Here is a 24,918-nt window from a genome sequence, read left to right as displayed (position 1 = left end):
AATTTTTGATGTTTCAGTTTCCGGCCATTTCCTCTAGTCCTATCAGTGGCCACCACTGAAAAGAGACCATGACCGTCCTCTGCACTCCCTCCCTTGAGGTACTTATATACACTGATTAGATCCCCTCTCAGCCTTCTCTTCTCCAGGCTGAACAGGCCCAGCTCCCTCAGCCTCTCCTCATAGGGCAGATGTTCCAGGCCCCTGATCATCCTTGTGGCCCTGCGCTGGACTCTCTCCAGCAGCTCCACATCCCTCTTGTACTGTGGAGCCCAGAACTGGACACAGTACTCCAGATGCGGCCTCACCAGGGCTGAGTAGAGGGGCAGGATGATTTTGAAGGTCTTTTCCAACTGTAATTATTCTATGACAATGGAAAATCTCTTCTGGTTTCCTGATGAAAGAGTCACTAAATATTTTCACTTAAAATGAAGAAATGAAAATCTGCCTTCTTGGTAAACCAGGTATGGGAGATTTTTCCAAGAGAAGATTTAATTAAATTATCGGTAATTGAAAACAAAGGATTAGGATTTAAAGCCTTATGCAGTCTATACAAATAACCAGAATTGATTGTACTTAAAATATTGGATTAAATTATTGCATCTCTTTTTGATCTCAATTTTTCAATCTCCATTTTTTCTCAGTTAGTAACAGAAGGGTTTCACATAGTCATATATTTCCTCTGCTTCCTACAGCCCATATCCTGGAGCACTGAGCAAAGGCAGAATAAAAGGTAATTCTGAAGGATTTTTCAGAATGAATTTTAGGCGCTTTATTTGTAGGTGCATTTCTCTTTTAGTAATGATAAGGTAGTCCAGCACTGGGACATTCATTCCACAGTGTTATCTGGAAATGTGTTGTGATTTGTTTCTTGCTTGAAGACAGATGAAGCTACTATCATGTGAAATGCTAGTCACTGGCCCTGCTGACAGAAAGCGATTTGCCATTTTTAAAAACTGCCATTAATCTTACCTTGAGTCAGAGGGTGAAGAGTTCAGCAGCACCAACACAGTTCTAAGAAAAGAAAGTGACAAAAAAGGAAATTGGTCTAAAGGATCCTCTGCGTCTGACTAACTATGTGGTGCTGTGCTCTTGAGAGTAGCCTGGTGAGACAGGTAAGGGGATCCTCCACACAACTAAAGATGAAAAGCTCACCTGCACAGGCCAAGGTGAAGAATCACTCTTGCAATGTATGTGCCTTTGGGAGAGGCGCAGGTAGTGTGGCTTGGCCTAAATTTTCATTCTTTGCTTTCCAGGATCCATATCAAGACCATTATGAGATATCCCTGAACAATGGATTGTTGAACTGATATGGAGAAAATTTCAGTCATAGCTAATTTCAAACTCTTCCTAAAAACAAATTCAGAAAAATGAAATGATAATGCTGGTACTTTAAGGATAATATCAGAGCAAGAATGAGTGGCTATAAATTAGTCATTAGAGATATAAACAAGAAATTATGTTTTAGCCACTGAAGTTTCTGGGACATCCTTCCAAACTAAAACGTAAGTATAGCTCAGAATGAGTCAGATGCACACACAGAAGTCTGAAAATGTGAGTATGGGATACAATAAAGTAATAAAAATTGAATTCATTAGTTAGGAAGTTGACAGAACTAAGTGAAATGAGAAGGAAGGGTTTGAGGATAATGTCAGCTTGGCCAAAACTCCCAAAACTGCTACTCCACACAAGAGTAGATCGAGCAAGTATCAAGAGAAAACAAGACCTGTAGATAGCTACCTGGGACTTGTATCTGGATAAAATGTGAGGACTATAGCGCATATTCAGAAAGACGGTTTCTTGAGACAATGTACACCAAACAAACTGAAAGAACAAGTCTTTCGTACTGTAAAAAAATCTCCAAGTTATCATGGTCTCTATTCTTTTGTCACTGAAAAACATCCCTTTCCTGTGAGTACAGCTTTATATTTTACATCTTTTTCAAATCTGGGTCAGGTTTGTTACAGGAAGATGATTTTCTGTACTTTACTTTAGGCCAAGCATGTAGACGCCCCATGAGATTACGACCAAAACTAGCTTCTTGCCCAGGTAAATTCCCACTCCCACATTTCACTGTTTTGCCTTTTCACCTAACTGACGCTGCTCAGTTACTCAGGCCTGGAATTTCTCCCTCGGGATGGGATTTTCCTCTTGAAATTTTAAGTATTTTTCTTATGTGAATTATTTTATTTCAGTTATTTCTATTTCTGCTTTCACTTTTCCTCATGGTGTTGTGTCTGTTTTATATCAATCATATCAATCAAACTATCAATCATTTGTGCCTGTTTTTATTAGCTGTTCTTAGAAATTGCACCTTATTCCTTTATCCTGTCTAGGAAGTGTTTTTTCCTCTTTATTCTGTCTTTAAACCAAATACTTTCCTGGTTTGTATGCATATCTTTGTGAACTCATTGGGCTCATTTCAATTGCTGGGCTATTGCTTTGTGTTTGGACATTTTCTATTGCACGTTCCAGCTGCTGTTTCTATGACATTGTAACTTTTTTTTTCAGTTTCTTTAGCTGTCACTGAAAGAATTTTAAATGGGCTGCTTAGTATCATATAATCTGCGTAATCCTTTGGGATTTTGATTCAATGGTCTTTCAGGCATCCATTTCTATGAATTTCCAATTTCTTGGTATTTCACAGAGTCCTTATTAAAAAAAGAGTGGAACTTTAAGGTGGGAACCCCCCTCCCTGCTTCTTTTTCTTTTCTGAATTCTTACTGAGAAAATGCAAAGCATTTCTTCTTTCTCAGCATTTTGAAGCATTTTTTTAATTCATCTTTGCATACAAACTGCAGCCAGTACTCTCAGAAATAGTGCCTTTTAAAAATCATTTTCCATTTTGCTAGACATCATGGTTTTCATTTACAACAGAAAATGCTAGTTGAAGCTGAATCTTCTCCAGATTTCTTCAGCAGATCTCATAATTTTTAAAACTGCTGGGTTTTACACATGGTGCAGTCACAGAGATTTTAGATCTTTATTTTTCTTGTAACTTTTTCTGTAGTGAGGCTAGTAATTTTCATCAATCATCTTCAAGTGACTTTTTTTTTTCTAGATTTCCTGTTACTTGCAATTACTATATTAAGGCCTCAGTAGTATTTCAGCCCCATTAGGGGCCAGTTTTAGGTAACAAAAACATACACAGTGTACACAGCACTCATTCTGCTGTCATTCAGCTTGGTTTTAGTCTCTGTCTCTATCCATGAAGGAGTATATGAAAATCTAATTATGGTGCAACACAGCAACCTGCCATTACTCTAAACTATCAGATAGAACATAAACTCCCATAGCACCATTTGTGGGGAGGTTGAACAGTCTCTCTGAGGCATAAAAGGACTAACTTTAGTAGAGCACTAAGATCAGCAGAGTTTTTATATATGCTAGTGATATAGAGACGAAGCTGGCTTCATTCTTCCTGAAGAGTGATGGCCCATTTTTTTTTTTTATTTGTCAGTATGGGTGCACGTGTATTTGTGTGTTTGTGTGTTCTGGAAGGAGAAGGACAATGCATAATCACAAGGGTATGTAATCATAGATACATTAGAGGAGAAATTTCCAGGCTAATTTGTGCAGGTATCTCCGTCAGCAGTGACAATGGCAGTCCCACAATTAGTAAAGGCAGCAGCAGAAGCAGCAGAAAGCAGCTTTTTTCCTGCCATGTTATTGTATGCCTAGATTTCTCTGGAGAAGTCTTGATTTGGCACCTAGAATTTCAGTTTTGTTGGAACTGGAGAATTTCAAGTGCATCTAGTAGTTTCAGGTAGTTGTAATCTGGCAATGAATCCTGCACAGTTTTTCACTCTAGGCTGCTACATGGCTAGAAGTCCTGGTGGTTTTGAACACACAAGTGGCACAGTTGCTGTGTTCTTGTCAAGTAAAGTTGATACCGTGAGGATACACTGGGCTCAATTACAATGTGTCTACTATTCATCTGTTTGCACCTGGCCAACAATTCCTGGCTTCACTGTATATGCACAGCACTGATTTGTACCTACATAAATGCAGTGTGAGCCACATGTAAGCGCATCTGGGAAATTCCAGAGCAGCAGTGAGAGCCTACTCAGTCTCACATGTCACAGCTGGAAGGCAGGCAACGGGTGAGATCTCTGCCCCCAAAACCAGTGCAAGACTGATGAAGTTTGTGCCCACAAGCCTCACTTACTTGGAATGGAGAGGCTGTTAGAGGTGCATAAAGCCTGTCCTAGCTGCTGCAGGGTGGTACTTGGGAGGCAAATTTCCATTGAAGCTCCCTGGTGGAAGCCCTGCAATGCTATCCTGATTTCAGGGTATGTGTCATTACATCCCCAATGTAAGGTCAGCTCAGAAACTGCGGGAAGGAAGAATGGGAAGCACCTGAAAGACATGTGGTTTTAGGAAACTTGGAGAGACTGACGACACAGAGGGGGAAGGTGTTAGATGAGTGATGAGCAGTATCATGGGAAAGTGTAAGGGACAGTGTCGTGTTTGAGGAATATGATCTTCCATGAGAAGCAGCTCCTACAGCTTGTCTTTTAATCTGTGCACATGCAGATGGGAAATTCATGTCTCACTGTCTCCAGTCCTGATAAGCTCCCTGCTAATCTCAAAAGGTGGCAAGGATGAGCACGGTGCTTGTGCTACTAACATACAGCTTTCTCTGCAGCACATGCCAGCTTGCAGTTAGCTAGACAAATGCAGGCTAGGCCTCAGTATGACAAGAATTTGCTGCTTGAGCACAGCATCATGCATTTGTCCAATGTTCATGATAATAATAATAACAGATGATAGTGCCAATGATCTGGCTTCTTCAGTTCATTTAGGTCTTTAGAAGAAGGAATCATTGGTACATGAAACCTGTATTCTCCACAGAATATCATGTAAAATTACAGTGGCACGGATATGCCGGGGATGGCTGAAAGAAGGGACAGAAAGACTATGCCTAGTAGTGAAGGACCTGGAGGTGGAAGTCTGTGTGATTTGGGCCCAAAAGGCAACAGTAACCTCCTTCGGCACAGGGAGGAGGCCTGAAGGCGTATGCTATTCCTCCAAGTTTGATCCCAGTAGCTCCTGCTCGAGGACACCAAACATAGCATTTTGCTGCACCCAGTGCTGGCTGCCCCAGGTCTTGAGGATAATCCAGACACAGTAGCAGGTTTTGAACTTATCCACAAAGGTTGCTCCACTGAGATGCCATAACCTCTGCAAATCTGCAAACAACAACCCAGCCAAGATGCCTGCATCTGTTCATGATAGCAGAGTAAGTCTGGGAATTGCTGGTCCCCAGCACAGGGACCTTTAGCTTGGCCTTCTGTTCCTCGTCATGATTATAGTCTGATTTCATGTCATCCACAGCTGCAATCACCATGCTTGTACAGTAAGTTTAGTGTGGATGCTGAGGAGACATGGCAAGCAGGGCCACAGATACAGTACATGCCAGGAGAGTAGTTAGGAGGTGAATATAATGTCAGACAAATTGATGGCAGGTTTAAGGTACTTATCAGAACACAGAGGTGTTGACAAGGTGATGCTATATACATATGCATGCATATATATATGCATAGGAATATATTTGCCAAGTCCGAATGCTCTCTTAAAGTGCAGAGGGACAAAACTGACATGAGCTTGACATAAGCTTGACTATGGCTTGCAGTGTGGATGTTACTGTCAGAGCCCTGAGGACACTAGTAGGCCTCAGTTGCCCTGACCAGCTATCCCTGGGGTCTCCTGCTCATGGGCTCAGGAACCCATTTCAGCTCAGGCCTGCACCTTGGGCCCCAGTTCTAGGTCTGTTCTTAAGAGTTCTGGTCATGTGCTCAGTCACAGCTATGCCCCTGGCTGGCTATGGACCTTGTTAATCTGGATCCTGACCTGCAGACTGAGTGCCTATTTAGACCTCAGGTCTGCTTCATCACTATGGAGCTGCCTGTCAGTCACCAGGCTGTGTCTGACTCTGGCTACCATCACCGGACCTCACCCTGGACTGCAGGCTGACTTCTTGTCTTGACCTCAGACATGCCTCATCACCAAGAACTTGCCAGATTATCTAGACTCTTGTGACCCTGACTGCCATTCCTCATTGGGGCACTGTGGGATGAGGCCCTTGCTGGTGAGACTCCTGCCTGCTGACCCTATGAAAACACTTGACTTCCCATTTTTTAGGGAGCTGCTACTGTGTCTGTTCAATTGGCTTGATACCTTCAAATCCAACCTCAGGCTTGGCATAGCCTAGGAGATCCAAGGCATAAAAGTAGAATCATAGAATCACAGAATCATAGAATGCTTAAGGTTGGAAGGGACCACTAGAGGTCATGTAGTCCAACTCCCCTGCACACCCAACATCACCAAGAGGTCGTATTTGTCCAGGATCCTGCACAAGAGACCTTCTTCTCTCCAGACTTGTGGCTGAGGTAAGAAAGGGAGAGAGAGAATAAGAGTTCTCTAATGAGAGAACTGATCCTATCATTTTTACATCAAATGCTAGGTCCTCCTTTGGCAGCAGAGGCAGAATTTCTCATTGTCTGTCCACAGATGGAGTCTAATTTAGTTGCACTAGTTCAATAAGAACATTTTATCTGACTATCTGATTTTCAGAAAATTGATTTTTAAGGTTGTTGCAGTTCTAAGACCATCCATTTTTTAAATGTATAGATACAGAATAAAACCACTTGAAAGCAAAGAGTGGGTGAAATTGGATTCTATTAAAATGTGGAATTAGTGGAATGGTGACAAACAGGCCCTGCCGGGCAGGAGATCATTGCACAAGACTGGGCCATGGTAGTGAGTTTACAATTGTAAACCATGTGGCTTTTGTAATTTCTAACCCCTAGTTCTTCAAAGTAATCTGTACAGTTGGGCCCATCTGTCTGTAGGGTGGCTTATTGAGACAGGCATGATCAGTGTAGAGGATTAGGGACATGCAGATATTCCAGAAAAGCAGATGTAAGGACAAGAATCTCTCTCTTTCCTAGCCAAATTTTAATCTGCCTTCTCCAGAATGGAAGAAAGATTCACTACAAAATATGAAGCTGATTTTCATGATCCCTACAGTTGTTACCATATCCATGTGACAAATGTGAGCCTTTTGAACATTGTGTGATTGATCTGACACTGTATGTGTTTTCCATTTAAGTATGCCTGTGGCAGTGGGAGAGAGATTTTTAATTATCATCTTAAGAGGAACCTGAGTTATTTCTTATACTGCTGAAAATCTTAATCTTGATTCATTTATGTAATAAACCTTTGGGAAGAGGAAATTAAAACTTACTTAAATTCCTCATCTTCATTAACATAATGATGTCTTAGCAGTTCTATTTTTAGGATTGCAAAAATGGGGCACAAATCATGTTTTTTTTTCAAGATCTGTGTCCCTCTCAATGATCAGCATAGGTCTTACTTTCAAGAACAACCTCTGTAATTAAGCCCCATCATCTGTAACCGCAGATGTCAGGGAGTAAAATGCACCTCCCTTCTAGGGGTACTAAGCTTGAGTTTAGCTGGCTAAGTCCAAGGTCAGCTCCTTTACTGAGAAGAACTGTTGTAAAGACAGCTAGAAACGAGGACCTGCTCCTCCTTCCCTAGGGAATTGCTTTTAAGCTGAGACTTTACCACTAGCCCCTACATGTGCTATATCATAGCTGTGCAGCAGCTACTTCTGAACTTGGTCTTCTACCTCTGTGAACCTGACCCTGAGCTGGACTGCTGGCTTGGCTTCCTGGCTTTATCTCTGACCTACCTTGTCACTACAGACTTGATGGGTGATCACTGAGCTGCATCTGACCTTAAAAACTGTGTCTGACCCTGATCCAGACCCAGACTTCCACTTCACATCACAGCTTCTTGTTCACTGCTCTTGATCACCGCTCACACCTGCCTTATTACTGTGCTCCGCTTCTCCTCCTTGCAGAGTAGTGAGCCCTTCTTTCTCCCTCACCAAACCACCATGCAGTGGTTACATTTAACTCATTATACAACCTCTGCCATATGTTTAACAAGCTCTAGTCATTTAGGAATAGTTCTCCCAATGGAAACTACAGGGAGTCACTTGGTCTCAAGGTCTTGGAGCCATGCAGCTTCCAAACCTTGTTTCTAAGCAATCACAGAGAGTTTGTTTTCACTTCATCAGCTATCACAATGCTGCTGTTGATCCTAACACTAGACTTTGCATTTTCTATTACAGTCTGATATTTATGCCTATTCTGTATCATGGTACAAAGGTTTTTTTAAGTGAGTTCAGTTTTCATAGTTGCAAATATATTCGCTTAGTCCTGTAAACCACTCCTTAGTGGTTCCAAAATTCCTTTTTGACGTGCAAGTCTCACTGTGCCCTAGGGAAGCACAGGGAAGAGCATGAAAGTAGCTGCTGGAGACTCATGTCATAGGTCAGCTATAGCTATAGGTAAGCTGATTGATGGGAAAGGCCCTATCTTTGATATGTTACATAGAAGAAAACCGAACAAAGCATGATTCAGGAGTTTGGAGGTGAGCAGCATGGAGAATTCAGAGCAGAAGACTGGCATGGGTTATGGATCTGAGCTAGGAAGAGACTATGTTCTCTACCTTGATAAAGAGAAAAGATAGGAGAATATGATTGGAGCATTATTAGTCATTATAACCATGTTGAGAATGAGCAAAGGCAACTCTTCCTTGTGAAGAACTGAGGGTGAGGGTTGTTTGGAACAAAATGGAATCTGGACTGCAAAAGTTAATTTGTGAGGTGTCCCATAATAAAATGTATGTTTCCATAAGAGACAAGACAGGGAGGAGAAGTAGAGGAAGATGAAAAATAGGTCAAATACAGAATCTTATGGCGTAGCTAGGTTGTAGCTGAGAAGTATCTTGCAAAGATGTGATGATTGAAGGGATAAGATGATAAACATGACAGCTGCAGGAGCCATGAAGGACTAGATTTCAGAGAACGCTCAGCAGTACCCAGTCGCTGTCCTGTCAGAGAAAATGCGCATGTTGTGAAGTTGTGCGAGTTGTATTATAGAGACTTTCCACAGAGTTTGGAGATCAGAAAAAAAAAAAAAAAGACCGAACAGTGCTTAGGATAAAACTGAAGAAGACACTTCCAAATAACGACTACAGACTGTATACTCAGGATTGTTTCAGAGATTGTGATGCTAGAAGGGATGATTATGATCATTTCAAGAAGAAATAAAGAATAGGCAGGTATGGTACTAACCATCTTTATTTCCACAGGAAAATCATACATAATTTTGTCCGGCTTTTAAAAATGTGAAACACAGTAATAACTTCCCAGAAATGCTGTCTTTTTTTTTTCCAGTACTGATGACTTTTGCACCTCAGTTTCATGGTTACATAGAGACATATGACTATTCCTTGTTCTTGTGAAAAGCTTCTGGTTTGGGGACAAGACATTTCTGAGAATGTTCTGAGCATCTCTGAGAAAATGCTAAGAGATGCAGAATCTACACATTGTAGCACATGCTCAAAGTCCAAGTAATTCAAGAGAAGTTCTGTATATGATATTATTCAGCTACAGGACGACGCTACTGCAGCATGGAAAATCACTAGCAGACTAACAGAGATAAATGTATTACCCAGTATGACAGAAGGATGAAAAACGACTTTAAAATTTCAGTAAGATTAGGGGAGACAAAACAGCCACAACATTACTGAAGTACAAGGCTTTATGAGGGTTTAAAAACAGATGCTTTAGAATTTGGAAAGGTCATCATAAGCTACAAAACCTAAAGAAAAGGCTCTTCTTTCTGATGAGCTAAAAATGGAGATATATTAAATAAGGAAAGTCTAAGTTTCTTCTCAGTCTTTCAAAGAACACAAAGCTAAAAGAAAACAGCTTTGTGTTCTTTGCAGAGAAGAAGAAAGCAAACAATAACAAAAGTCTTCCGGACTGACCTTTTTTTCAGGATCCATGAGAACAATTTAGCAAGTGAAGACACAAACATACTTGAAAATACCTTAACTTACTTTACAGATGAAAACTGGAAGATTGTTGAAATGGCATAAAGACTAGTCAAAATCTGGTGATTATGAACTAGCAATGTGAATAAAAGTTCTAATAACTGTACTGTTTGGAATCCATATTATCACTGGTAACACAGCTCTATACATTACCATCTTTCTTTGGTCTCTCTAGCCCACGCTGCCTTTCTGGTTTCTATCACTTCATGGAATTGTTCACATTTCCTTCCTTTTTTGACTAATGCAAGACTAGTGACCAGTGTCCACCTGTGTAGCTCATAGCACTACTGCAGGTCTGGCTTAAAAAAAAAAAAAAAAAAAAGAGAGAATAAAAAGCATAAATAAATAAATAAATAAAGCAGCTGAAAAAAATCAGGTATTGGGAAGTACCCTCAGTCTGATACGCTAAACAGAGAGATCCAGCAAGGTGTCACTCAGAACTTGGATGTAAAGATGGATAAGAAGTATTCAGAGCACCAAATTAGTTTTAGTTAGAAGATTTCCTCCTTCCTCATGATCAAGAAGGTGAGGCAAGTCACTGGGCTCTGAGTGCACTGATTACCCTTAATGGCTCTGACCTGCCTCACCTACAGTCGCACACTCTGCCCGTGGCCCCCAGGAGAGGCTGGTCAGGGCCATTAAAGTCTATTAGTGCAGTCAGCCTCTGAGAGTAGTAGGATCAGAACCACCTACCTGACTTTCAGGTATTTAGCCTTCTGTGCTTCAGTTTCTTTATAAGTGGTGATAGTGATAGTTTCCTTACAAAGGAAGAAATGAGGAAAGCCTTAGGGTTATCATATCTGAGAATAACTGTCAGTATAGGAAGTTAACTTCAGATACACTGATTAATGCTAAATATTTAACAGTCTGGTTAAAAAAAAAAAAAGAGTCCATGATGATTCATAAGAGTTTTTGGCTTTGCTGAGGTGCTTTCTGGAGTCCTCCCAAGTCTGTGGGGGTTAATTTCCATAAGATATCCACACTTGAAGCACCGACTTTCTTCACTTCACTGTGTCCATCTGGGATATTTTTTCACAGTCCATGATAACTCCACACAGATTTAAAGCATTCAGAGCAAAGCGTAAGAATAGGAAAAAAAAACCTCAGTGCTCTCAGACTTGCTTTGCTTGGACACCTGCAGCTGCTATGACTGTGACCAAGAGTGCCACAGAGGGGTATTGGCAACACTAGTTGCCGGGGAAGCCGCTCTTGGCTCTATGCCTGGTCTGTCCCTGTGCAGGATGCCTTTCTCCAGGCCTCTCTCTCCTGCTTTCCTAACATGTTGCTCTCACACTTGCAAACTAGACTCTTGTGGAGCTCAGCTACACAAAAGGAGCTCAGCTCCTACAAAGAGCTGCTGCCCATGGTTGCAGTTCACTTCTCCTACTGCCAGTTCTCCTGCAGTTTGGGAGCTCTGCCTTACACTCCAGAAGCCCTCTCCAGCTACACTATCTGCATTTTGGCAGACCGAACCAACCTACCCTCACCCTTGCATTTGTGTTTCCTTGGCTGTGATTCAGCCTAGTCTGCCAGTTCCATCAAAGACACTCTGCTCCCTACAACCTTTGAGTGTTCAAGGCTCCAGTGATCTTGTTAAATCTTGGAAAAGTTTAGAAGTTTTTTTTTTTTTTTTTTTCACTTTAAAGGGCTTTTTCCAAGCCCTTTTTTAACTTGTCATTTTATATGAAACTATTTACAGACCAAAACCTTTGACTTGTTATGGGCACAGGCAGGCAACAAGGCATAACCGAGCAGGGAGAAAGGGTCACAGAAAATATTCACAAAAGATAATTCCAGGATGTTCTCTGATGATCCCTGCATTCCCTCTCATAGTCCTTCTGGCTGAACATTCCCACCTGTTGGGCACTGAATGGGGGGTCTTGGTAGAGCCAATGAAGTGGCTAAATTTGGTAGTGTCTCTTGCAGGTCCTTAATGCTCAGCCACCAGCACATCCATCACCTGTCCTTATGCTCTGCTACCCAGGTTGATCGCCAGCATAAATTAAAATAACCACCTCTGAGCACAGGCACACTGACGACTTACAGGCACACAGGGCACCTGTAGGCATCTGGTGAGCACATTTATGGTAGATCTTTGGGTGGCTCTTTGGGGATGCGGAATGCCACGTCTCTGGCTGACTGCTGTCCAACGTTACTACTCCTCCACCAGACGATCCTATCTTCAAGGTTCCCAGGATGATTATTTCTGCTGCCTTGTTGTGATTATTAAGTGGTTTCAGCCGCTTCCTGCCCAAACAAGGCCTACGCTCCATTTTCCAAAACTACTCCCGGTTCTTTTTTTATTATTGTTTTCCTTTTTTCACGCGCACCCCCACTGGCGCCGCAGGCCATTCCGGAACGCAGGAGCGCCGCGGCCAGCGCTGCGCAAGGACACGCCGCGGCCAATGGGCCAGGATCGTGCGCCGCACTCGGCCCGCCCGCCGCGGGGCGGGGCTCTCTGGGCAGCGGCTTCCTACAGACCTCGCTTTGCACAGCGCGCCTGCGTTGCCTGCCATCGCGCAGGCGCAGAGGGGCCGCGGAGAGGGTCCGGAGTGCAATTGCGGTGGCCGCTGCCCGCTCCGCGCGCCGTTGCCCGCGGCGCGGCGGGGATGCGCTTCGGCGCGGCCCCTACCCGCGTATACGGCTGGGGAGGCGCCGCGCGCCGCGCCGCGGCCCCGGGAGCCCGCTCGCCGCTGCCCTCGGCACCCCGCAGGCGGGACGCCGCGGGGCTCGCTGAGCGCCGCTGAGCGCCCCGGGACCGCCCGCTTGGGCCCTGCGCGCGGCGGGGCGCGCGAGGAGGCGGGCGGCGCCGCCGGGCCGGAGCCCTCTGGGGGGGGCGGGGGTCCTTTGGGGCGGCCTGGCCTGCCCCCCCACCCCTCCGTGCGCGCGTCGCGACGGTTGGGCGCGCGCCAGGGAACGCGGCCCGGCGCCTGCGGGGAGGATGGTGAAGCCGCCCCGGGTTCCCGCGCCGCGCCGGGAGGCGGCCGAGGCGAGCGGAGAAGGCGCTGGGAGCGCCAGGCTCCGCACGGGCTGAGGGGCGGCGCGCCGGGCGATGCGCCGAGCCCCAGCGAGTGGTCGCTAGAGGAAGGATGACCACTCCCGCCCTGCTGCCGCTGTCCGGGCGGAGACTGCCCGCCCTCAACCTGGGTACCTCCTCCTTCCCGCACCATAGGGCTACCTTGAGACTCTCCGAGAAATTTATCCTCCTCCTTATTCTTAGTGCCTTCATCACGCTGTGCTTCGGGGCGTTCTTCTTTCTGCCTGATTCGTCGAAGCACAAACGCTTTGACCTGGGTTTGGAGGATGTGCTGATTCCTCACGTGGATACCAGCAAAGGGGGCAAAAGCCTTGGAAGCTTCCTGATCCATGGGCAAGGGCACGACGAGCACCGGCACAGGTAAGTGCTTTGGTTTTCAGTAAGGATGTGGTGTGTCACTTTTGCTGCTGTGTGGCAGCATGAGCAGCATCCCGGGGTGGGGTGGGACTGGGCTTGAGAGAGACCCTTCAAAAGGGCTTCTAGCTGGCATAGGCAATGTAGTTTTCAGGTGTTTTATCCCCCTTTCCTCCCCTTGTCCTTTGCAGCCTATCTGTTTCTAAAGGTAATTTTATGGTGTTTTTTTTTTTTAAAAAAAAAAAACCTCTCTGGCAAGCATAAAAATTATGAAGTTATGTTATCATCTCTGTAAAGAGGGTCCTGTATAGAAGTGTTTCAGTGTTTGGACAGGCCCATGAAAAGTGATAGTCCATCACATCCTGCTGCTGCTACTCTCTGCAGCAGCATTATGGCTTCCCAATGCATTCCAGCTTCTGAGTTGTGCATGTCCAAGCATCCTTCAGCTGCTGTGGTAGCTGTGTCCCCTTGTCTTCTTTTCAAAGAGGAATTGAATTTTGGCCTTCTTAAGTAGCCAGGACTGTAAGGTTAAGGCTGAGCTCTCATCTAGTGCGTAGATGATTGTTTTCTGTGCTAGGCAATACCCTTACAGTTACGGGGCGGGGGGAGGGGGGGGGGGAGGAAAGGCTATCAGAACATCTATGGGAATACTATAAGTAGTTGAGAAACTGCTAAATCCTTTTTCTGGGTTTTGCCTCCTGACTCAAAGCACTTCTTTGAAGGAGAATAGTATACACAGAACAGTTATCTGATATAGATTTCTTGCAGTGTCCCAGACACTATTAGCCCGTGATGTGCAGGAGACAAAATTAGTGTAGATGGCATAATTGCTATTTCTGGCTCTTAAAATCTGTTCTTTTAATGTTGTTCCAGAGAATTGGAGGTGTCAGTGATTAGGCTTATTTCATTGTGTATGCCAGTATAAAAACAAACCTGAAGTTTAATGGTGTAAATATCATGCTGCTGAAAGTTTGTTGAGGCCACATAATGCTTTGTGCAACACAAGCTCTAAGTGTTCAAGACTGGGTCAGGTGAAATTAAATCTCAAACTGTGATTCAGAAACTTATATGAGGGTTTTGCAGTATATTTGCTTCTAATATGATTAATTACTTAAATCACACGCTAGTGCCAAGACCATAGATAAGTGAAGCTGACTAATCTCCCTCCAGTGTCAAAGATATGGAAAATGGAATGATGGTGAATGATAAATGTAATGTGCTCTTCAGTACTCATGTAATGAAACTTAAAGAAATCTTACTTATGCTGATAAGTGTTCCTTCAGTAATAATCTGAAATATATCTTTTGGACATACTGTAAGATTCATTTAAAGGTTATTTATGTTAGATTAAAAGGGGGAGATAATTGCCTCTCTCTACTGCTGTTGTGAGTTATAAAGACTGCCTGAACAGTGTGGTATTTTTTTTTAAGGCATCTTTGCTGTTTGTCTTGAAACACCTATCAGGAGCATTCTCTCCTGTCTCCCTAACTGAAAGGGATGGATGCTTAATATTTAACACAGACTTACCTGTCAATAATGTTAATTTGCTGGTGCAGTTATATGTTGCACAAATTTAAGTTTAGACATGCTGACTAGTATGCGTTTGGAGTTCTCATATTCAACTTCTTGTTGTTTCTTTCTCGTCTTGTTATGTGTGAATTTAACCAGTAACTGTGGTCTCATGCGGTCAAAATCAGATTCTAAAATAAGAGGCAAATGAAACAAACGCAGAAAATTTCAGACCTTCAGCTCTGGATGTATTTTGTGTTGCTGACTAGATGGGACATTATAAAAAGAACAAACAAACAAACAAAAAAAAAACATTTGTCAATACTGAGAGCTCTGAGCAGATGTTCTTGTTTCTTATAACTTACCTACTTGTTTCCTTGTCAGGTTTCCTGTAGTTCCTGAGGCTACAGCTTCAGGAATGTTATTAAGAAGTATGTATGGCTTTTATCCTTCATTTGTAGATGAAGAGTTACTTATTAACTCTTGAAGCTAAATGTGTTTTTTTTTTTTTTTTTGGGCTCTGCCCTTGAAAGAAGTGGTTATCACTTAACTCTTTTATTGTTCCTATGAAACCAGTAAAATATATGCCCATGCCATGCACATACTCCAAATAGATCCTGTCATGTTGAAATTTTATGACTGTCTTTTGGTTTGTAGTTGAAGAAGACTAAATATTATTACTATTGCTTGAGTCCTGTAGATTGGTGGATTATCCCAAGCTTGTTTTAGCTAAAAAGGCCTACCTGCTTGGAAGACCTCTCTGTGATTGCACCAGGATTCACTGTGAGGATTCTGTTTTACTTTTGGAGGAACTTTCTTGACTTGTCACCAAATAGTCTTATCATTAGGCTAATTGCTGTTTTGAAAATGATGTGGTCAATATGCAGGAAGAAGAGGCTCTCCCTTGTCGGGGTGGGTACTCGGTTATTGTTACTGGTTACAGAAGTATTGACTGAGCTAAACCTGGTCTTCAGTAGAGAATTCGAGATCACTTGTGATCTCAGCTTGGGATGAAAAACTTGTTCAATTTGCCATCAAGGAGCAAAATCAAGTGGCAGCTAGCCTACTGGTTGTATTATTTATTTATTTATTTATTTTGAATAAAATTGATGAGCTATGAAAAAACATCAAGAGAAAATAAGCTACTCTTATCCAGAAGAGAATGTGGTCTTGAATGTGAAGCAGACTAACAAATTTGCAAGATATTCTCCCAAGCACTGCAGGACTTCAGAAGATGATGGAGGCAAGGTCATTCCTATGAGGAATACACTTAATGATGAAATAAGTATGTTGATTTAGTGACCAAGGGAAATTGTGTCTTCTGTGAATTATAGTATTGACTTTTCTAAATAGACTTAGAAACTGCCTATCTTTGTTATGCTGGTTTCTATGTATCTAGGATATACCATTTTAATCCTCACTTTCCCCTGTCCCTTAAATCTTGAGCTTGATAGGCTAGTAGAGGATATGCATATTTCTGTCTTCTAGCAAAATACAGCAAGGATGTAGGTAGAGGGCTATCATGTAAGTGGCTTGCTTTTGCATTGAGTATGCAACCAATGATTCTTGGTAGAAATTCTATTTTCTGACACTGCTTTCTTATATATCCTCTGGACCCCATTGACGCTCTTGAGCATTTTTATTAAGCTATTTATAGTGGTTATCTCTTGGAGACTTTATCCTTACTTTTTCCATTAACTTATTTTTTCTTCTCTTTCTGCCTTTCCTCCCTTCTGCCCTGCCTTGCAGAAAAAGAGGGGGAATCCCCACCCCTTTGCTAAGAGTCTTAAGAATTTGCTCAGGAGTTAGTGTCCTTGCCTGTCATCCAAAGAGAAACAACTTTCTTACAAGGAAATATTTGAAATCTGAAACAAGGCTGTGATTGATATTTTGGGGAGCAAATAAGCTGTTGTGTGAGCTGATATTTATTTTTTGCTTTTCATTTTGGGGTAATTCCTCCATATATACTTCAAGGATAGTCTATCAAGAATGGATTGGTAATTTGAAAGCTCAAATCTTCCTTCCAGGAGGAAGGAGAGTGGAAGAGACTAGTCTGGGAACTTCTGAAGAAATATGCATGCATACCCTTCTTAAAAATCCACTTCACTTTTCAAATATGAATTTCTGTGTTTCAAATAGGGCATCGCAGGGACTTTGGAATAAGAGAAGCAAAGCTCGAGACAGACCTTGACCTACAAACTTGTCTCAAGTCTTGGAAAACTTGAAGATAGTTGCCCCAAATCCTCCAACAAATTTCTATTTCTTTCCTGCTATACTAGACCACTTAACCTGTTTATCTCTCACCATTTTCTTTAAGCTATATTAGGTACTTTATTCTTCTGTACTCGTTCCGAAAGATAGATTCGGAGCCAAAAAAAAATGTTCATGTGGTTTTTAGCCACCTAGTGTGTGAAAATGCAGATGCCATGTAGTCGCCTTGATTTATCAGATTTCTTTAAATCTGATTATTATGAAAATTGAACAGATGTGTTTCCTTAATGATGTGTTAAGTAACTGCTGTTTTTATTACTTTACAAAAATTGAAGTCACTTCTTTGGTAAAAGTGTATTAATCACAGAAGCAATAAATGTTATTAGCTCAAACTTTGCAAATCTCCTTCCTGATAGCACTTGGACTATTTTTGTGTCAACAATCCAGTTCTTAAAAAATTGCAGGACTCCATCTTCAGCTGCTTATTGTGCATTACCTCAAATTGTAAGTCCTCTGTATGCTTAAAAAGAGACAAAAAACTCTTGCCAGCAGATTCACTGCAGATGCTCCCAATACAACTAACCACCTCAACTGCCTACTCACTGTGCGAGTAGGTATAGATCAGTGCAGATTCTGCCTTTGAGTTTGCTCCTTTGGCTTCTGTATTATGCTGAAATGGCAAGCCTAGCAGTTTGTTAGTATGTTAGTAACTGCATGGCAATAATCTGAGCGCACTCTTCTGTGGCTCCTTATAATTATCTTTGACAGTAGCAGGTAAGTGTCTCTATTCTTAAAAATAAAAGTGATAAACTGAGTTCTTCAGAATTATATTTTCCTTTACCTGCTTTAATTTTCGAAAGCAATGTGAAGGGCTTAATATATTTCTTCTGAATCCTTTTATCTTCTGTAGCCTATATAGTTTAATCAGCCATAGCAGAAGCGAGCAGAGGAAAATAACTTCAACTGCTGTTACTCAGTTGAATCGGGGTCTTCTATTTCCTCTGGCCAAACTGTCAAGAATAAAATTACATAAGGCCATTCTCTACACCCTAATTCTTTTTCCCCGTCTCCCCATTTACTTTAGTCATACTTCATTGAGTGCAATGTTGAGTATTTGCTATTGTGATATAGTTAAAATTGAGATCTCACCTTTTCCATCGAAAACCCAGTAGCCACTGTGGCATTTGGTGCTGAACTCAGTACTTGTTCAAATTTTTGCTGTATGAAATTGAGTCTGTCTTCAGATCTGTGTTCAGATCTTACAATCTCTATGGTAATGGAGGCAGCAAATACAAGCTGAGGTGCTTGGCTTAGAAGTTAAGGGGCTTCTATCGCATGCAGGAGATGTAGGTCTTCACAGGGACATCCATGGAGCTGAAGAGAGCAGGACTAATACATTTCAGGTTAGGGTTCAAAACAACTGGTGTGTCTACCAAAGAGAATCAACTGTCTGGTCTCAGTCTCCAGCTATCCACGCCATTACAAGAGCACTCTCCTTTATCTTTCCTAATTGGGAGACACTTTTTCAGTTGGAGTTTTCAAAAAACCTTTGCCATTCTTTGCTTGGAGCTTCATTTGGAGAGAGGACTGAAAAATAATGCTGGTACTTAAAGATTTATGGAAGCTTGAAAGTTTGTCCTTCTGCAGCCCCAAAACCACACTTCATTAAAACTTCATCTGAGCTTCTCCTGAAATTATATTGGACTATGGGAGAGGTTCCCCTGTGTATTATTTCACAAAGTTCTGTTGAAAATAGTGCCTTATGGAAAAGGCTGAGAAATGCTTTTGTCCTTGGTTTACAAAATACAAATTTGAGACCATTTGTCTAAATGCTCTCCATGCTTTCTCTGCCGGTCTGCTACTTAATACTATATGCATCACATGTAGAGTGTTGCTTTCTTCTGCTGTATACCATTTTAATAAAGTATTTAATGTGGATTTCCTGTAGTATGAAAGTGAGGGAGACTAGAGTTGGTGTTCTTCAGGCTTGAGTCTTTTTGGTTTAAGGAAAAATTGAACATAATTTTCTGCCTGATCTACAGTTTGGGTGTGGGAAAACAGCAGAATGTCTGCTTGTTGGATTGAGGCCAGGGAGAGGGTGGGCAGCTGTAGTATTTTGGTTCATTTTGAGTATTGTAGATTAGGATCTCAAAAGAACTTCAGCATAAATGTGGTTTATTTGATGATGTTAACAGCGTAAGTAACATGGGTAACTATGGGCATGCTGTAGTATGAGTTCTTCAGCCTTCTGATGTTACCAATGTATTTTAGTAGACAAAAACATCTTGGCCCTCTTCAGTTTGGAGTTTCAGGTCTTTGTGTTTCCTTATAGCAAATGTATGCAAAACTAATAAAGTTTGGCAATATGATATGTTTTTTGTGTATCTTTCCATAGGAATTGAACTGAAAGTAACCATGGGCAAAAGGAACAAAAGTCTGTAGAGATTTGTTGTTCCCTTAAGTTAGCAGTTTCCATCCCCTTGCCTAAGGGAAACTTTGATACTAATTTGCAAATGATATTTTTGAGTGTTATAGCATTGTATTCTCAGATTAGGTTTGGTTGTGAGAAGTATTATGGCATTGAATCTTTTACCTATATTTTCTTATAATAGCACATGTTTTCCACCAGGGATATTTTGAAAAAAAACATTAATTTGCCTCACATGTCCTTCCCCTCCCTTAAGAAACCTGTGAAATCCAAACCATGATCAGTGCAACAATGAAAGTTGAGGATGATGAAATAAAGGCAATTCTGAATGTTCAGAAATGTTTGGTCTAATGGTAGACAGTTATTTACCAGTGCAGTTATTATATGCAGTGGAACTTTAGTGTGTTTTGATGCAGCTTGTGGGGTTTATTCTTTTGCTTTCATTTCCAGTTGTGGACTCAAGTGCTGTAATCTGTCTTAATTTGATAACTAGAATGTCATTTTATTACTCAGATACCTAGAGTTCTGTTGCAGGTTAATTGCTTGTGGCGAGGGGGAAGCAGTGTTCAACAAGGTAAAAATAATGAGGCCAAAGCAAGGAGAGTGAAATTAAGGAAAAATCTTCTATAAAGCCCTAAGGGGGAAAACTGATTGGCTGTAAATGTCCTCTCTGATTATAATTTCTCCAAGTAGAATTTTTCAATATACATATTTACCTCTATTTAATAGTTTCTGTTGTTATTCTGTGATTTTAAGAATTCAACAAAAGTATTCAAGCAATAAAAGGGTCTTTTTCTAATTTTCTTCTGTTTTCTTCTTTTTTCGTAATAATGAAAATATAATGTTTATGTATTTTTATTTTTACATTTTACTATCTAGCTCTATTGAGAGTGAATGCACCGATCCATAGCTGGAAAATAGGGTTGCAAATTAAGACTTCAGCAGGAGGGACAGGAGTTTTAAGAGATATAAGTAGGAATAGGATGCATTACTAAGGTTATAGCAAACATTGGGACAGAAAAAGCTCAGGGGCACTAGTGTATCTGGGCTTCATTAACTCTGCTGCTCATAGGATAGATTTGCCCAGACCTTAAATCGTTTTTGTGGTTCCTTCTCGTTGTCTCTCTATTTATTTATTTATTTTGGATGTTTAAGATGCAAACCAATGAACTCGATTATGTGCTTTCTTGTTAAAGCACATCTTTGCATCTTAAAATTTAGGAAGATTTTGTAAAAGCTAGCCCAACTCTTTGCTGTAGTGTCCTTGTTGAGACTCACAGTGGACAAATAGGCATTTAAGGATTTATGCTTTTCTTTTGTTTTAAAAACTACATAATTTGATCAATGTTATATGAGCAAAATTATTTACAGAATTAAGGGAACGTGTGTGATAAAAGTAGTTGCTCTGTAGTGTCTAAAGAGCTCTTAAATGAGATTGAATGTAAACACTGACATTGGTATTTACTGCATGAACATGTGTGCCTCTTGCATTTTAGAAGATGTGTGTAAGATGACATTCATCTCCATTGAGGTTAAGCACTGCTTACTAGGCCTGTGAGGCATTTGAAGTTTGTACAGACAGGTACCTCAAGTTTCTCCTCTTCAGTAATTTGTCATCACTTTTCTCCTGGAGCTGCTGACATGTTTTAGCTGTGCAAGTGTACAGTTAAGCCACTTCATGGGCAGATGGCTCTTGGTGGTAAATCAAACTAATCCATTTTACTTTTTATTGAATCAGTCTTAATGTGCTCGCAAATGTCAAGAAAAAAATCTCTGTAGGATTGGCATCTTCCTTACAGCCTGCGGGTGGAAGTGGACCATCTTTTCCATGATCTTGCTCTGTGTGCACCTTGAGATCTGAACTTATGCTGAGTCTGCTTGTTTCAGCTGCAGTTGATGCAGTTTTATTTTGTCAGCTGGGAAAAATAACTAAAGTTACCATGCAAGATACCTTGCTTTCTCTTGTGCTTTGATATCTATGAACTGCTCTGTGAAGTGGAAAGCAGTTATTTGTCATTTTAACATGTGTGTGAGACTTTTTATGTGAAACTTTAAAACAAATGGCTAATGAAGTCACTAGAATTTGTACTGAATTTTTTTTTGCAAATAAATGCCTTTATTATATTGTTGCGGCTCTTTCCTGTAGTTGTGTTGCAAAACCATGATGGAGAATAATTCAGAATCGTAACCAAGAGAAGTCTTAATAAAACAGAACCCACCTGCAGGTTTGGCATTACTTGACACAAACAAAGTGATGGAAGACAACCATTGGATCCTTCTGACCGTCTTTTACTCAGTCGTATGTTGGTACAGCAACATTTGGTAGCTGTTGGTTGGCAAGAGGAGGCTGTGGGAACAGTTAATCTGATCATTCAGTAAAATACCTAAACTAACAGAATGTTGTGATTGTGCTACTAACAGTACACGTGAACTCTAGGTCCTTGGTTTGGTCTGTTTTTTATAGTTTTCTGATTATTCTGGTTTCTATAAATCTCTTGGGAGCACTAATTTGATTCAGATGGATATGCTATTTCAGTTATGCAGAGTGGCTTGCTTGACTTCTCCCCCCTCCGCTATGTAGACATTATTTACTCAGAATAGTATCTTGCAGTGGGACTGGTGCATGCAATCTGCTGCTATTACAAAGGAAAATGGGGCTTGACATATTGATGTCAATTTAGTGAGGTGCCCAAATCATTATGGTCAATGAAATAGGTGATGTTTCAAGGAGTAAAGTAACCTGCAGGAATACTTGCAGGAGGAACTCTAAGGCACTGCAAAGAAACTTCTACATTTATTCATTCTTGAAGGTTCAGGTATCCACACAACTCATCTGATCAGCTGATGAAGTCATCAGCAGTTTTTTTAGTCCATGAGGTATATAATTTTATTCAAAATTTTCATACTCTGGGATTTGCTGGTGATGGTCTTGAGAATTTAAAATGGTATTGGATTTAAAAGACCCCTCTTACCCTCTCCTTCCATAAATGCCTGTGGAGCTTCCTTTCATATGATAACAAGCAAGCAAACCAGCAGTCTCCAAAACCCCCAACTCCAAATGGTGGGTATAAATTTCGAAAAACTCATAATCATCTGCTATTCTTAGGTTCCTTAGCATTTTTTAAGCTATGTTATGCTCTTACTCCACTAACTAGGAAAATACATAGAAACATAACATTTAAGGAATATTTTGTTTTTTTTTATGTTTAGCCAAAAATCATTTTTCCATCTGTTTTGTTTGCGTTTTCACTGCAACGTATGAAGCAAACCATCTTAAAGTGCTTCAGCCCTAACCTTCCTGCTTACCAATTTTCAGATGTGTTCCATAACACCTAAACCTTTTGGGTTTAGAAAGCTGTATACTTCCATGGAGCTATTCAACAACAACAAAGTGGCAGCAAGATTTTTTTTTTTTTTTTTTTCAATATGCTCTATCTCCTTATGCCCAATGTTTGAAATAAGGCAGAGGTAAGGATGTGCTAAGTATTATTCAATGGCTGAGTAAAGGGAGACATCTAAAGCTAAAACATACATTTACGGCATGACTGCTGCCTCTGCCACTTTTAGCTGAGACATTGGTGGGGGGTGGGTAGGAGGAGTTGGATGGAAGTGTGCCTCTCAGAAGTTTTTCTTGGTGCTTTATACCATATTGTGTTTGAGATCAGATATCCTTTGCCCAAACCTGTCTCAACTTTTTTTTTCACCTCCTGCAAAGGCTTTTGCTGTGTGTTGACAGGTGGCTTGTACTGTCTCATCTTTTAAAACGTGAAGAATAAGCTTTAACCCCTGAGAAGCAAAGGAAGTAAAAAGCTTCCATAAACTTCAGAAGCTCTAAAGGATAAAAGCTAAATTGGATGTCAAAGCCCATCTCCAATATTATGTTTTGTGTACTTTATCTTTTTCTTCTTTCCCTTCTCTGTGGAATCCAAAATTATAATGACTGAAAGCGGGAGGCAGGGAGCAGGAGGAGATTAAATAATCTCCTCCTTAATTATGCACTATTATGAATAGTAATTTGTTAGGGAAATAACTAACAATTTCATGAAAAAGGTAGGGCAGTTACTATAATCAGCTGAAATAATAAAAACTAATTTATTTATTTTTGGAGAAATAAAATACTTGACTATACCTGTCTTTACATTTCATGACTTGGTGCTGGAAATTTAGAAAATAGATTTTGGAGGAGAAAATAAAGTCTGACTATACACTGGATCTATATGTGCTTGTATTTGGCATCATTAGCAAAGATAGTTTCAAAAACAATTCTCAGTGTGTACTATAATGATGAAAACAAGTGAACAATAAATTGTGCAATTTTATGTCCCTGACTCTTCTTTCATTTTAGGCGTGTGTTCTGAACTACAGTACTTAAGTGTGTTTTCTGTCTTGGTAGTGTCAAGTATATTTTGTGTCAATCTCATCTGCTGTTGCGTACATCATAAAGTCTGCAGTCCATTAAATGTTTTAATATGGTGTATTTCACAATTGTGTATATTCCTAGTTGTACTGATAGCTGTTAAATCAGTGCCTTAGTGCATTAATTTATTACAACTCTCATGTGTATCTGGAAAAACATATTTGTGATATTATATGTGTACTGCTGATACACTGCTGTTACGTCGTAGTTTGCTGTATGCTGACATATTCTATAATAGAGATATAAGAATGAAGATCTATCTAGCAATTCCCAACAAATACCAAGTTGTCTTCAGGTGATGACTTCATTGTAATATGTAGGGTAGTTCACACATCACAATTTCCTCTTGCATGCTTTTTCTTGCACGCACTCGGCTGTGCTTGTGACTCACTGTCAGTCTATGCTGGACTTTGCTAACCTAGGTACCTTTGTCAACAACATTGTTTACCTGATAGGGAACACGTTGTGATGGAAAAGTGTCTTTTTCAGGGTGCGGCTTATCGCACTTCTTGCAGTTTGCCCATATATGGGAAACCTTGTTGCTGAATATGGAGTGATGGTAGGGACTGTTTGTGTTCTCTCACAACAAAAAAATTAATGGCTTCTGATATTCATACTGCGCAGTATGGGCCTTACATTGTCATATTTGGGGCTGGGGAAGGAATTGCACCATCATTTTTTTTCTGGACTTGTTTTAAAGAAAAAAAATCTGATAATCTTTTCTTCAGTCATAAAGTAACCAAGTTTCTATATTTTAAAAAAATGCACCTCACTAATAAAGTGCTTTAAAGGTTAAATAATTGGTCACATAGTTGTCGTGCATCTTCTGCTTTATGGACAAGGTTGAAGAACTCTGGGAATAATGAGATACAATTTGCTTTGTGGAATGATGGGGATTAGATTGTAGATTATGGTTTCCAGGTGTTTTGTTTATCTTGTTGTTTTTGACTAATTTACCAAGTAAAGTTATAAAACTTTACTATTCTTTTAACTACTCTTAGCAGCACTCTATGAGAGAATTTTGTAAAATAT

General features: G+C 40.8%; 1 protein-coding gene across 1 annotated transcript in view; it reads left to right on the top strand.

The window, feature by feature from the left end:
- The first annotated feature begins 12,919 nt into the window (after positions 1-12,919).
- The window catches only part of LOC104576499 (mannosyl-oligosaccharide 1,2-alpha-mannosidase IB), a 115,960-nt gene continuing 103,961 nt past the window's right edge, over positions 12,920-24,918 (top strand). The window contains exon 1 of the mRNA XM_010223881.2: positions 12,920-13,327. Coding sequence (XP_010222183.1) covers positions 13,020-13,327 — 308 coding nt within the window. The 5' untranslated portion in view covers positions 12,920-13,019. The remainder of the gene's footprint in view (positions 13,328-24,918) is intronic.

Source organism: Tinamus guttatus, unplaced genomic scaffold (genome assembly GCF_059628265.1).
Source record: "Tinamus guttatus ecotype Peru unplaced genomic scaffold, ASM5962826v1 Tinamus_guttatus_pri_ptg000098l, whole genome shotgun sequence".
Taxonomy (NCBI): Eukaryota; Metazoa; Chordata; class Aves; order Tinamiformes; family Tinamidae; genus Tinamus; species Tinamus guttatus.
Note: the sequence above shows the minus strand (reverse complement) of the source record. Positions and strands in the feature narration are given on the sequence as shown.